Source organism: Hibiscus syriacus, unplaced genomic scaffold (genome assembly GCF_006381635.1).
Source record: "Hibiscus syriacus cultivar Baekdansim isolate YM2019G1 unplaced genomic scaffold, ASM638163v2 tig00112226_pilon, whole genome shotgun sequence".
Classification (NCBI taxonomy): domain Eukaryota; kingdom Viridiplantae; phylum Streptophyta; class Magnoliopsida; order Malvales; family Malvaceae; genus Hibiscus; species Hibiscus syriacus.
Window position 1 is genome coordinate 231240 of NW_024063274.1, and position 15808 is coordinate 247047.

The window sequence follows — 15808 nt, forward strand, 5'->3', positions numbered from 1 at the left end:
CTGTTGCCGAACCTTTTGCTTACACTAAACACTGGATCAGAGGCAAAATTCTTCCTTCTCCGATGACTTCTCGGTGTTAGGACAAAGGGATCAGATAGGCAGGGAAAGGTTTCAAATCTGGCCGTTGTAGAATCCTAATGTTGATTCTCGGGTCCATGTTGACCGGTGCTCGGGTCATAACAGTAAAGAATGATTCGGCGAACTTACAACCATCATCGCCTGTGTGCACCGGCAAGGGAGAGAAGGTTAGACTAAGTCGCCAGTAGAGAAGCTCCGGTCTCTAATAAGGTTGGGCCAAATTCAAGCCGGAACGACTCGATCATTGTCGAATTTAAAGAGGAAAAAAATAAACTTGAATTTAGTTTAATCATTGTCGAATCCAACCATGCTCAGACGATATTCTTAATCGGTCAAATTTTATTAAATTATAATGAAATGATCATCACGACGTCATAATAATAATAAAATTTGATAGTTATTTTGTAACACTTTAATAATTTTAATGATATTTTAAAATATCTCGATCACAATTTTATAATTTTAATAATTATATAATCATTTGAGAATAATTACTTGATCTTTGCTGTACTTAAAATAAAGGATTTTTGAAGTCCGGTATTGTTAGTCACTTCCACTCTTTCTTTTCAAATCTCTGAACCCAGAAAAAGGAAGAAAAACAACAATGGCGGCAGCGGGATCTTTGCAGAATCTCCTGAAACTCGGGACTAAAATCGTCGGCGTTGGCCGCAACTACGCCGCGCACGCCAAAGAACTAGGCAACGCCGTCCCCAAGGTATACAATTACCGTTTATTATCTTATATTCAAAGGGCAGATTCTGGTCATTTGTTTCCGATGCGAACTAAAAAATGATGTCGAAATTTGCGTTACACAGGAGCCGGTATTGTTTCTGAAGCCGACGTCATCGTATTTGGAAAATGGGGGGACAATTGAGGTTCCACATCCATTGAATTCGTTGGATTATGAAGCTTGCTGTTGTGATGGTAAAAATGGCTCGGGACGTGCCTGAAAAAACCGCCATGAATTATGTTGGAGGTAATTTAGAATCATTTTCTGATCAAAATCGAAAGACCCTGTGATTTTTATGGGTCTAAGATCTTGCTTATTGAGATATCCTCTTTTTCTGAAAGAACGTGTTCAAAAAGAATGGGATGGGAAGTCAAATCAGTGTTGGTTAAGGATCATTATTCAATTAAATGTAAATTAAATGTTAAATATGTGATTTTGGTATTAAATGAGAATTTTACGTAGTAATTAGTTAATAAAAACATGCATCTGACTTGATTGCATAATGTTTAAAGTATGAATAACAGGTAAGGATGTGGACAATCGGATATCGGATCCGATTCAATTTGAAAATTCAGATAATTAAAATAGCGATTCGAATCCGATCCGATTCGGATATCCGAATAACGGATCCGAGCATGTCCCTTATATTACCGAGAATTAATCTCCTTGTATTATGTCTTCTTCATTGGTTTATTCTCTTTGAATCGTTTCACATTTGCAGGTGCACTAGATTTTCATGGGTTTATTCTCTTTTGTTCAATAGAAGGTTAATTTATAGTGATAAAGACTGCTCTTTTGATGCCAAAAACCTTGACCCTTTTCAAAAAAAAAAATTGTCCTCTCAACTAGTTTCCTGGAAAATGCAGCAAAGAGAATTTTAGCTCTTCTTTAATTTTCTTGTTGTTACATTCTTTAAAAACAATGGCATTTTTGTAATATAACTTGGTAGCCATTATCAATTTTTTGTTCTGGAGCTGAATTTTTTATGATTTCCTCATATGGTTAAATGGGTTTTGTTCATTTTAAATTTTTGTTGTTATTTGGGATTCCATTTCCTTTTACAGTTTAACTTTTTTTTCTCAGCAACCAAACATGATTTCTCTGCCTTGGCTTTTGATATGGTACACAATTTAGCTTTTAAAAAGCTTTCATTTCGTTTTTCAATTTCCTCTACAATAAAACAAGCTGTCAGCTTCGATCGTTTAAGTTTCTTAATAATTATTGTTCATAAAAATTTGGGATTCAGTACCTCAAATTATTCTTGTTAGTGACTATATCTCTCTCTCTCTTTCAAATTAGTTACTGTTCATAAAAATATGGAATTCTCTTTGTACTTCCTTTTAAGCTCATATATCCTTAACTACAAAAAAAAAAAAAAAACCTTGTCAAAATCAAAATGGAACTTTATTTTCATCTGTTACGTTTATCTTATAAGCCCAACGCTAATAAAAACACAGTACGATAACCACAGCAAAAATACTCCACAGACTGCTACTGGGCCTAGGGCTAAAGGCACATTAAATTTTCGGATAATTCGGATAATCCGGAATTGAGAATTCCCCGATCCGTATTCGAACCGATTATCCTAATTTTTTATCAGATATCCAATTCGAATTATCCGGAAAAAAATCGGATTGGATATTTTTGCACACCCCTAATAACATGTTGCAAGTCCAAATCCAATCCTCTACAGAAATAGTTTAATAAAAAAAATACCAAAACCCAGTTTTTCACTGGTTTCCTCAAGACCCCAATTTTTTATGTGATTAAAATTGATCCTAGAGCAAACTTTTATCTGTAATGTGGATCATATGGTGTGCTTATTACTACTTATTTTGTGTTTGTGTATTTTACTTTAGAAGCTCTAGTTTGCTATTTTATTATTTTGGTAAGGTTTATGATTGATTTGTGGTGACATTCAATGTGAAACGTTGGATTTTAACACATTCCCTTTTCCTTTTCCCCCTTTTTACTCATTAATAATTTACGTAGATTAGGATCAATTTGATGCTGAAATGACCGGTTTTGTGTGCTTCAGGCTATGCTTTAGCATTGGATATGACTGCAAGAGAAATCCAATCTGTTGCAAAGGTACAAGGTTCAGTCATATTAAGCTCCCATGTACATTTTGTGAAGGCAGTGTTATTTCACATCTAATGATTCATCTTTTCCATGGAGGTGAATCCGTACCCTGTTGGACAAGATGGTAACAAGTTTACAAATTTTGTTTCGATGGGACATGTTTTCCTATTACTATGAAGTTAATTATTTATAGGGTTACCGTTATAATAAAACCTTGTTGCATATGGATGCTCTCCAATTTCATTCTTTTGGCTATTTTACTCCTTTCATTGGTGAATCGAAACATTAGAGACGTGGGAGTAAGAAATAAGATTGAAACAGTTGTTTCATTTTAGTGCCCACCCTTAACAGCACTACGGTTTTTATAGGTAAATTACATTATTCTAAAATATTCTTAATAAAAAAAATCTAAAATATATATGTATAAATAGGAGTGAGAAGATAGTTAAGTGATGAGTGATGTAATTTACCCATAAAAAGGTACTATGTGCAAATTACCCGTTAAGTTTTTTAACGGTGAGGTACTAAAACTAAACGTTGATATGGTTTAAAAACATTAAAAGTTTAAGTACTAAAACGGATTAAACTGATAATTTATATATTAAATGCGTAATTTACCCTATTTTATAAATAAAATTAACACTGAAACAAGCTTATGGGTCTACGCTTATATATATATATATATGTATATATATTGTTGGAGTGAGTTTAGTCAAATTATTCGGTTTCTAAAACCCAAAATAGCGTCAATCAAAGTAATTCGTGGCCGAAATGTTTTTGCAGATTCCATGGTTTCTCGACTTCCATTTCATCCCCACAAAAATGCTCAGTTTTTTCTCCTCTTTCACCATATATGTCCTCACAGTAACGTATTGATGTCCAAATACCAAAGTATTCGAACGTTAAACATGATTTTGATATACGTTTTGTTTCAGAAACGAGATTTTATAAAGTTATATTAAAATAACTTTAAAAATACGAAATCATTTAAATGTATAAATATGAAATAACGAAAGAATTGAATTAATACAATTTTGAGGACAAAAAGTCGTTATACCAAAAATTATTTTTCCCTACCTTTTTGTAGTTTACGGTTTTTTGTCCCTTTTTTTTCGTAGGTTATATTTGACATCGCCACGACTGATTAAGATTGCGCTTATTTGTTATCATGTTGATCTTCTCTGCTTTAGACCCTCGAATTGATTTGGATACACGTTTCGCGCTCGTAGATAGTTTTCTCACGTCGCTTGACTTTGATTTGCGATTTGTTTGTGGTATTTCAATAGTTTCATCTATTAGGAAAATATTCTTGTGTGATCTAGGTGACTAGTTTTTGTGTTAATAGTTATAGGAAAATATTCTAATTATAACTTAGTTTACGTTTACTATTATGCACGTAAATCTTTATTGTAATTCTAGATATTATATATTTTTAATAAAATTAACGACTTTTTATAAAAAAAATCATCTATTAATAAAATTTAAACTATTTTCTTGTTAACGTTAATATTTTCTGTTTTTGATATTAGTACTAATATCCGATTTATGGATCGACGAATCGTTAACATTTTCTTGAAAGTAAAAAGTCATTATACCAAAAATAATTGTACACCACAGTTTATTGTCAACGTCAACATTTTCTTTAAATTTGAACAGAAATACAAAATATAAAATGAAAAATTGAAAAGTTGTTAAGGGCATTAAAGTCAATTAATATATGCCATCGTCAACCATGGTGGCCGTCGACTAAAAATGTCCAACATCTCAGCTCTTTTCATTTAAAAACCCTTCCAATCCAATCTTCCCTTTCCAAACTGAAAACCCGACTCCATAGCTGAAATACTTCAAAGCTTCAAAAACCACAATGAGTGGAAACAGTAACTCGGGTAGGTTCGGCGATTCCTCTGATGTTTCCATGGACGACAATGGCGGCTATGCTTTGAGCGGCAGAATCATGCTCAGCACCATCGTCGTCTTGTTCTTCGTCGTCTTACTCGCGTTCGTCCTCCACCTCTACGCCCGCTGGATGCTCCTCCGTGCCCGCAACCTCCGTTCCCCCAACGGCAGACGGAACCGACGGCGAAGGCAGCTCGTTTTCTACGCTGACAACAACGCCCCCGCGACGCGCGGCCTGGATGCGCGGGTGCTAAAGTCTCTCCCGGTCTTCACTTTCTCCGCCGTGACAAACCCGGATTCCGCCGTCGAATGCGCCGTTTGCTTGTCGGAATTCGAAGAGAACGAGTCGGGTCGGGTATTGCCCAAATGCAAGCATAGCTTCCATGTAGAGTGTATCGATATGTGGTTCCACTCTCATTCCACGTGTCCCCTTTGTCGGACTCCCGTCGAAGGACCCGTACCCGTATCTGAGAACCCGGGAGATGTAGTTTTAACCGTCAATGAACCGTTAGGCGGGGAATCTGGATCGAATCGGGGCTCCGATTTGTGTTCCACGTGTGATCACGAGGAGCAACAGGCAGCTACGTCGGCCGTTGAGTCCAGGAGGAAATTATCGGTCGAGGTTCCGAGAAGAAACACAGAAGGTTTTGCAAGTGAGTCGAGTGGGTGTGACTCAGGGCCGAGTCAATCTTATAAATCGCCGATGACTCGTATGTTGTCGTTTAAGAGGATATTGAGTAGAGAACGAAGAGCGAGTGGATCAATCAATGTCTCTGAGTCGGATATAGAGGGAGGTGGGGAAGGGGGACTCAGCGAACTCAAGGCGAACTCGGGTGAGGTCTGTGACTCGGTAGACAAAAATATCAGCCAAGTGGATGAATTAACCTTATCGACGTGAAAAGACAATTCATACGAGGATTTGGAAGCACATAATCTGCGAGCATTCTGGATACGTGGCAGCTTTTGGGACGTTTATGAGCGAGATTTTTTTTATTGGTTTTTTTTATGTGTATAATTTTTGTCTATCCCAAACAATAATATACAAACTCAATCATGTCGATAATTACGCTCAAAAATCTTATGTTGGTACCTCTCTTTTCCACTAAATCGTCGATTTAATACTCATCGCAAGGAAAATGATTATAATATTTTATATATCTTAATTCTTAAATTTTAAAAATATCTTAAATTTAATACTTAAATTTTCATTTTTTTAATTCATACATAACATTTAGTTTTAGTTTTATTTTAGTACTCCATCATTAAAACTTTAATAGATGGGCTCATCGGTCATTACATTTGTCGACTGATGAAGCCCAAACTTTTCAATCTGTTACCTTTTTCAACCCCTGAACGCGATTTCAACATTTCTTTTATCTCAAAACACCTAAATATCCTTAAATCAACAATAGACTCTTCGATTTCTTCATCCTTCAATCTCCATGATCCACCATCCGATGGGCTTGAAACTGGACTATGTTAGTCGATTTGTCATTCCCTCGTGGTCCACTATTCGGATTGGTCGTCCATCCATCGGAGTTATGCGACGTCAACCTGTCCGTTAAATTTTTAAAAATAACGTACTAAAATAAAATAAAAACTAAATATTATGTATAATTTAAAAAAAATAAATATTTATATATTAAAACAAACCAAAATCATAGTTTAAATACTAAACACATATATTATACTATTTTATAATAGTAGTGGTTAGTTGATGGTGACGCAGCTAAAGCTGTCTCGATTGGACCCCCAACCTAACAAACATTTTTATTATTTCTTAAAATACCAAAAGGTTGTCAAAGAAAACATATATATATATTAGAATTCAAAGAAAACAACTAAAAAATTTGGATATCGGATCCAACCTGATTCGAAATTTCAGATAGCTAAATTGGTGATTCGAATTCGATCCGAAAAATAAGATATCCAAATTTTTGGATCGGATATGCGATCCAAATATATTATATATCTTACCTGAAATTAATATCATTTTTGAAAAAAATTGTGAACAAAACATGTTTAAAAAATAGGGAAAAGATTTTCAGTTTGAATTTAAAATTAAAATAAAAAATATTGGTAATCAACTGAATCGCAAACAAACAAGAGTTTTTTTTAATCAATTTGTTAATAAAATTCATTTCCCTGATTCTGCCATCACCCTTGCTTTTATTATCACAAACACCACAATTTTCTTTAAATCCATAACATTTAAAACAACAATTTATACTGTTTTTTTCATATAGTACATAAATTATTATAATTCTTTTAAAATTTTAAATTAAAGACATGTATATATTTAAATGTATTAAATTTTAATATATATAGAATCTAAAAGTATAAAATAATCTAAAATGTAAAATTATATGTTATAATTACATTTAAATAAAAATATATTTCACAGTTAATTTTGAGTCAACCGGTTCATAGATTAATCTTATCTCTTGGATTGGCGGCGGGAAGGAAACCGACATCCCTTTTGATTTGTTTTCTTTTAACTCCGATCTTTGACTTTTCAAGCTTTTTTTTAAGCATCCTAATGCAAAAGACCAAACAGGACATGCAAAAAAATAAAGTAAAATTATAAATACATTATTTTTTTCTATTCTTATATTAGCTTAACTTTAATATTTTAGAATTAAATGGACCTATCACAAAGTTATTTAATTTGATGTTTAGTATTATCTTATTAATTAGACAATTTATTTCTCACATGGTGTCATGTTCATGACGGATGCATAAACTTACGTTAAGAGATACGAACTTAAGAGGTTATATTAAAAATTTTAGAAAATACGAAATTAGATAATCAATAAAATATACAAAAAAATGTAAAATATAAGAAAATCTGAAAATTCTAGGGAGCGCGACCGCGTTCCCAGCACTCCCTCGATCCATCCCAGGTCATGTTGGTTCAAGATCTATTTAATTAATCATGCCAACTTGCCTCATCAACCGTGTTATTATCTAAGCAAGGTCTGAGGGATATAGAAGTAATTTGATTCCTCCACGTCAAGTTCAATTTCATGTGTTATTTCTAAGGGAGTATTATAGGTTTCTTGGTTGACCAGTATAATGTAAGAAATGAAGAGGATATTACATATATTACATGGGATGGGAGACATCAGCTTGTTTTCCACGTAATTCTTGCTAATCAAAACAAAGTTGTCATTCACTAGTACTTTTTATTTTTTAAGTTGTTACTTTCTAGGAAAAAAAATATATGTACATACATTTTTCTATAGAAGTAATTAGTTTTATTTTAAAAAAAAAATAGAATTATAATGATTTTTTAAAAAACAAACATAATAAATATTTATAATTATAACCATAAATTAAATATATAATAGAGATATTTTTTATAACTATAATATAAGAAATCAATCCATCATATAAGAACTAGGGTAAATTATGCGTTTAGTATTTAAACTATCAGTTTTGACTCTTTTGTAGTACCTAAACATTTAATTTTTTCAAAACAATACCTAAAGTTTAGTTTTTATTTCATTTTAGTATCATGTCGTTAAAAACTTTAGTTTTTTTTTTTGTTTCATTTTAGTACACCGTTCAAAATTTAACATTAAATTTTGAAAAAATTGAAAGTTTAGGTACTAAAACGAATGAAAACTGATCATTTAGGTACTAAATGGTAAAGACGTTAAGTTTTTAAAGGCGGGATACTAAAATGAAATGAAAATTAAACATTAGGCATGATTTTGAAAAAAAATAAAAATATAAGTATTAAAAAGGATCAACACTAATAGTTTATGTGTTAAAGGCATAGTTTACCCTAAGAACTATGCAAGTAAAGTGTTAGAAAAAATACCTATAAAATAAAGTCGAGGAGTTATAATCCTACAAAAATTACATAAGCTATTATCAATTCATCATCTTGTTCTTGAGGATAATCAAATATTCCATCAATAAAGGCTATGAAATTACTCAATGTCTAAATTGGTTTCGCACCCGTAGACCTGTAAATGAACTGAACGTTCAGCGAACCGTTCATGAACCGTACGGCGGAAAGTTCGTTTATGTCGTTTATTTATTAAATGAACGAACATGAACAAGATTTTGCGTTCGTTTAATTAAATGAACGAACATGAACAAAGGACTCGTTCGTTCATTTACGTTCGTGAACGTTCGATTATATGTTCGTTTATGTTCGTTCATTTATGTTCATTTATGTTCGAACAGAGGGCAAGTTGAATATGTTATGAAGATTATTGAAGTTGTTTGGATTTCAAGAAGATTGTTTTGTTGAACAAATTAACTTTAAAACTTTATTATATTCATATAGCTTATTTATGATATATGTATGTTTTTGACGTATTCGAACAAATTAACTCTAAAGTTGCAGGTTATATTAATGAATTTTAAGTTGTTATTCTTGGTGTTTACTTTTTTTACATTCGTTTGTTGTGTTCGAATAATTTTTTGTGTGTGTTTGTGTTGTTCGTTTATGTTCGTTCGTTCGTGTTTGTTTATGTTCGTTTATTATTTAAGTGAATGAACATGAACAAGCTATATTCCTTAATGAACGAACATGAACAAAAAAAAATTATTCGTTTATGTTCGTGTTTGTTTATTTATTAAATGAACGAACTTGAACATACATTCGTTCGTGTGCGTTCAATTCGTTTACAAGCCTACGCACCCGTGGTTTGAGCATAGTACTAAATTACTATTGCGGTATCACGATTATGATTTTGTGAGCGTTTCAGACGTTATAACATAATTTATTTTCAAAAAATAACTATGATTTTATATCGTAGACACGATTGGAGCGTCACAGTGATCAAAATGTTTTTTACGATGCGATCGTTACATGCCTTGTAACCACAGTTTAATGTTATGATATGAGTGTAAAAGCATTACTCTCAATTTAGAGACGATGTGATGAATTCATTGATCATAAACTATTTTAAAATACCAAAATCAGATATATGAATTTTCATTGGAAACCCAACCTTAAGCAACTTTGATGAGCATTTTAAATTAATGCTTTTTACTTGTTAATTCTTTCATTTTATGAATATATCACTACTAATTTGGATTGTGTTATGTTTATTTTCATGCAGTGATTTGTTTTCCATAATTGGCAGCAAAACTACGCATTTTGCAATTATTTTTTTATTTTTTGATTGTAGCTGGAGACATGGGAACGACGCTGGGCATGACGTGGGTCTGATGTGGCAGCTTCTAGAAGATCCAGTCAGCACGAGGAAGACACTGGAAGTTGCCTAGTCTATTAGTGTGTCGCTTAGCTAGTTAGCTCAACCTTCAGATTGTTTCCGTGGGCAGGTCAGTAGATCCAGCAGGTGAAAAGCAATAGATAGACCAAAACCTTGTTCAGACCAGTGCAGATTCAGAGTGTGTCTCAACATTTTTGAAACAACATGTATATTTGTAAACTTTATTGTCCAGTTGAGTCGTTGTTTCAGTAGAGCGATTTGTATTCTTTTTGTAAAGAGTAAATATTTTAAATTTGGAGCTCCTCGGTGTAAAGATTTTATTTATTCTTCATTTTATTTTACATTTGTTTTATATTTAAAGAAAGTAAGAAAAAATTGGTCAGTCACTTCAGTGATTCTGTGTAGTACCTTCAATCGATCGACTGTGTGTCATATTGATATAGGGTGTTACATTTAGTGGTATCTGAGTCAGGTTTTGATCTTGGGACATGTGGGTAATACCCCGAAACCCTGGTCAATAGTTTGAGTCAACCCGAAACCTGTAAGTAAAGCTAGTTAGACCTTTTAAGATAGTTGGACCAGTTCAAAAAAGGTATTGGGCTTAGGTTGACCCAATAGTTAAAGGATAGTATTGTTTTTAAAAGTGAGTTAAAGGGAGAATGAATAAAAGTGTAGTTTACCCTTAGCTCGTTTTAGTGGTTAAAAACCCTTTATCTCCCTTATTTTTCACGTGAGTCATTCCCCAAAAATATCTTCCCTTTTTCTTTTTCTCCAGACTCTTTTTCTTCATTTCTTCTACTTCATCAAGATCAAGCTTAGTTTGAATCCACCAAGGTAAGAGTCTTATTCTATTTCTCTCAAGCTTCATTTCAAGCTCTTAATCTTAGGTTTTTGTTAAGATTTATGAAATATGTTTTTATGGATTTTAAGGAATCAAGTGATTTAAGCCATTTTAGGAAAGGATTTGAGTTATAAGGAATGTATTTAAGTTTTATCCAACCTTTAGTCAAGTAAATAAATCATTTTTATACCTTGATAGTCAAAGAGGTTGAAGAGAGTTCAGAGGCTAAGGCTTGAATATGTTATCTGATTCCAACCTTTATAATGAAATATGTTTTATCAGCCAAGGCAATCAGATAACATACTATTAGCTTTTCCATACCAGTTGTAGAATCATTATAAAGGAGTTTTAGCAAGAAAATTGAGATAAAATATGTTTAGTAGCTTTCCATGGTAGATTTTATGTTTAATGTTTTAACATGTTTCTAAGCTTTATTTATGCTCCTTTAATATCACATAAGACTTTAAGAATGTTTGGGGACCTCACTAAGGTCTGTTGGGTTGGAAATAGACTTTTTTCATGCTTATTTTATAACTTCTGCATGTAAAGTATCGATAATGTATGGTTAGTATCGATACTTGTTCTTCGTTTATGGGTAAAATCATGTTTTCTGGGTAGGAGTATCGAAACTATTTTAAGAGTTTCGAAACTTTGGGTCATAGTTTCGAAACTCCCTGAAAGTATCGAAACTAGGCAGAACATAATGTTTAAAAGTATCGATACTTATATAAAGTATCGAAACTTTTACAGGAATATCAATACTCTTGGGTTAATATCGATACTTTAATATGTTTTAGGCAAAAAGGTCTGTTTTTTTGGGATTTAGACATAAGGTACCCCAACACTTCATTATATCATCAAATAAGACTATAAGTGAGAACATAATTGATGTTTAATTCAAACGTAGAAAACAAATAATTAGGGACAAATAAGACTAGCATTGTTTGATGCCAAGGAAATGATTCGGACATTCGAGTTCCTTTAGAAAAGGTAGTGGAGTCGAAAGTATAGATGCAGTCTGGATATATCTTTAGGTAGGGTGCAAGGACCTTAAGACTGACTAACTAAGGACGAGGTCTGACACTTGCAAGGGTGAGTTGGTTAGAGATATGGTGTCCGATGTAGAATATCGGGGGTCATATCCCAGTAGACTAGAGGGGTGCGTGAGCTCTGAGATGTAATTATCCCTCAGTCGCACCATGATGTCTACAATAGCGTAGAGAATGAGTATCGCAAGGATATTCACTAAACATATCATATCCGTAAACTTGATAGCTATCCTTTCAGTGATATGCAGTTAGTATGTTTCAGCTATTAGTGTGTCGCTGAGCTAGTTAGCTCAGCCTTCAAATTGTTTCTGTGGGCAGGTCAGTAGATCTAGCAGGTGAGGAGCAGTAGATAGACCAAAATCCAGTTCAGACCAGTGCTGATTCAGAGTATGTCTCAGCATTTTTGAAATGACATATATATTTATAAACTTTATTGTCCAGTTGAATTGTAGTTTCAGTAGAGCGGTTTGTATTCTTTTTTGTAAAGAGTACATATTTTAAATTTGGTGCTCCTTAGTGTAAAGATTTTATTTGTTCTTCAGTTTATTTTATAGTTGCTTTATATTTAAGGAAATTAAGAAAAAGATGGCCAGCCACTTCAGTGGTTCCGTGTAGCACCTTAAATCGGTGGATTGAGTATCGTACTGGTCTATAGTGTTACAGAATAAAAAAAAGTTTTTAATCAAAAATACAAAAATATCTAAAAAATTAAAAATTTTAAAAAGAGCTAATACTCTTATCCATTCCCCCTTGGTACATCGGATAGAGGGAAGATTACCATTGTTGCCAAGTTTTAAGATAATTAACGAGGAGAATGAAGGCCAGGGATCGAAGAAAGATGAGAAACAGTTGCATTGCTAATGCCATTCTAATATTCTACTTTGTTAATCTTGTAGTGATGCCCCTGTATCTTTTATTAATAGTATGTTTTCGATTTTTAATTCTTTATAAATAATTTTTCTTTTAAAATATTATAAATTCATCTCCTAATATAACACAATGATTAAGATATTTAAAACAATGATGGAAGTCTAATCCTTTATAATCTTTGTAAAACAATAATAAATTCATGATACGATTTTTATGTGTGCCACTTTTAATAGGAACGACGTACCATCACATAAGTATGATCCTTTGTAAGCTCTGTGCAAACATGGATAAAATCATAAAACTCCCATATACATCTGGATAAATCTTAAACCCTAAACCCTAAATCAAATATTCATTATATAGTGAAAAGGCCCCATCTAAGGCATTGCACGAGATGAACTGCACTAACTCGTAAAGTTTTAAAATAACCAGCTCTTAATGGAATGGCTTGTATAAACTGTAAAATTAGTTGATCCTATTCCCATATGTAATGAGGTAAAGGGGAGGTAGGGTAGTAGGCTGCCCCCAACACTAGGTTGAGAGTAACTTCCGTGGAAGATCTCAGGCAATTATGAATTGCCGACCGTGTGACACGATCTCACGACTACAAGGTTAAGAACTTTGTATAAACTGTGTTATTAGTTATTACCGATATTTTTTCTCATAATCATAGGTTTAGGGTCAATATTTTTTCTCGTAGAGTTAGACGATCATATAATTTTGTACCATAATGTAAATAATTTATATAATAAAGCAATCATAAATGACTTCAAAACAAAAAGTGTGAAACCCAACGAATAACATGCCCCAATAAGCCCATTGTCTATATTCATTTGGAATTATTTCAAATCTCAGAGTAATTCGAAGGCTACTTCCATATAAAAGGACGAAATTCAAAACAATACAAAACTTAGTTCCAAGATGAAGGGGGGAAAAACAAATAGAAAACTCCTCATCGAGTACCATGAAATGTCTTTATATACTTTGATATTCCCAACTCGTCTGTCTAGCCTAGGTTCCACAATAATAATAATAAATTGTAGGGTAAACCGCGCCAATGGTCACTTATGTTTGGCGTAGTGTTTGTTTTCACCACTGATATTTAATAAGCCATAAACAGGTCACTAATGTTATCGTTTTTTACAAAATGGTCACTCGACGTTGAAACACGTGAACTTGAACTGTTGATTTTCGCAGATTTGTTGTTTATAAATCGTTGATTTTTTAATTTCGTGCATATAAATGTTAAATTGCTGATTTTTCAGCTCAACAATTTAATTGGACTAAAGGTCTCAGATTTCATGAAGTAGAGGGATGAAATTCACAATTAGACCTTATTGTTTTTCTATTGCTTTTCTGTTCTATTCCTGTGGTGGTTGATAATTAGCCGAAGTGAACTTGCCCTGGGTGATAGTATTACATTCTTGATACTCTTCACCGTTATTCTCATCATCTTATTGTGTGGATAGTTAAACCGAGTCTGTTTAGCTTTCAGATTGTAACAAGGTAGTTGTTTTTGCTCCTTTATTTTTCGAACTAAAAATTCGAGTCATACTCAGTTGCGCTTATGGACTTAAATAGTTGTATAATGTGAGCGTTTTTGTAACCTCGGGCTTTCGTCTATAGTGCAGATGGCAGCTTCATCAGCTTGCCTGCTAGGGAATGGTCTGTCTGCCCACAGAACAAAATCAAAGTTGAGTAGACACTTCTACGGAAAGCATATTGTATTTACCCCCAGCATCTCTCTTTGTCGGGTAGGAGATCAAACGGTGTCCTTGTAAAGGCATGTTTAAAACCTAAGCAGCATGAAGAAAGAAGGGCCAAGGAAAATGCCTCTCGAGTTCGTTGAAATGGTTGTTGGTGTCAGTGCCCTCTCGAGTTCGTGATCTTCTCAAGAAGGCCAAGGAAAATGCCCCTTGTATTGTTGTCTTTGTGGATGAAATTGATGCTGTTGGACGACAAAGTTTCAACATGATGCTTCAATGCAGGTCACCGTTGATGTCCCGGATATCAGAGGGAAAACAGAGATACTAAAGGTTCATGGTAGCAAAAAGAAGTTTGATGCTGATGTATCATTTGATGTTATAGCCATGAGAACACCTGGTTTTAGTGGAGCAGATCTTAAACGAAGCTGCTATATTGGCTGGCCGATGTGGCAAGACTGCTATTTCATCTAAAGAAATTGATGATTCAATTGATAGGATTGTGGCCGGAATGGAGGGAACAGTTATGACGGATGGAAAAAGCAAAAGCTTAGTTGCATACTACGAGGTTGGCCATGCTATATGTGGGTGAGTGGGAAGCCTAGTTGTTGGTGCACGAAGGATTATAAGCATAGATTTTCATAACATGGTGCCTTCTTATTTCTTCAAATACAATGCTCAATCACCACAGTGTGGGCAGCCTAGTTGTCGGTGCTTGTGTTAAGCTTATAGGCCGAGTCCCTTTTGTCTGATTACCTGCATATCTCTGGTTTAGCCCTATGCCATGAGTTCCCTAGGAACCATTTGATCCAGTTAACAACACTGGATCAATCTCTTTGCAGATTGTGGTGACGTTCGGAATGTCTGAAATCGGTCCGTGGTCCCATATGGACTCATCAGCCCTGAGTGCAGATGTCATTATAAGAATGATTGCAAGAAACTCAATGTCGGAAAAGATTGCAGAAGATATCAACGCCGCTGTGAAGAGGTTATCAGACAGAGCTTGCGAGATTGCGTTGAACCACATAAGGAACAACCGTGAAGCCATTGATGAGCAGGGACGAATTCAGGGCAATCCTTTCAGAATTCGATGAAATCCCAGCCGAAAATCAGGTCCCTCCTGCATTGTCTTGACAAGTTGTACAAGTAATTCGCTCTGTATACTACACACTAAATCGTTTAAATTTTATACGGTGTAATCTTCCATTAAGGAAATGTACACTGATCTGAATTTATGAATGAGAAAGTGGAATAGTTCTTGAGAGCCTCTCTTTTCCGTCATATAGACCTATCCAAGGATCGGGTTATTCAAGTTCGGGTTTTGTTCCTAGGCATTATATATAATAATAATAATAATAATAATA

General features: G+C 33.8%; 1 protein-coding gene and 2 pseudogenes across 1 annotated transcript; all 3 read left to right on the plus strand.

Annotated features, from left to right (window-relative positions):
- The first annotated feature begins 618 nt into the window (after positions 1 to 618).
- Positions 619 to 2981, plus strand: LOC120176116 (annotated as a pseudogene).
- Positions 2982 to 4670: 1689 nt separating this feature from the next.
- On the plus strand, positions 4671 to 5893 carry LOC120176113 (RING-H2 finger protein ATL2-like). The gene has a single exon (XM_039182613.1). The coding sequence runs from the start codon at positions 4755 to 4757 to the stop codon at positions 5682 to 5684; it is 930 nt and encodes a 309-aa protein (XP_039038544.1). The 5' UTR covers positions 4671 to 4754; the 3' UTR covers positions 5685 to 5893.
- An 8479-nt stretch (positions 5894 to 14372) lies between these two features.
- LOC120176078 lies at positions 14373 to 15538 on the plus strand (annotated as a pseudogene).
- The last annotated feature ends 270 nt before the right edge of the window (positions 15539 to 15808 follow it).

Bases quoted from the DNA above. Each gene is read 5' to 3' on its own strand.
- LOC120176113 (XM_039182613.1), top strand. From the start codon at position 4,755: ATGAGTGGAAACAGTAACTCGGGTAGGTTCGGCGATTCCTCTGATGTT.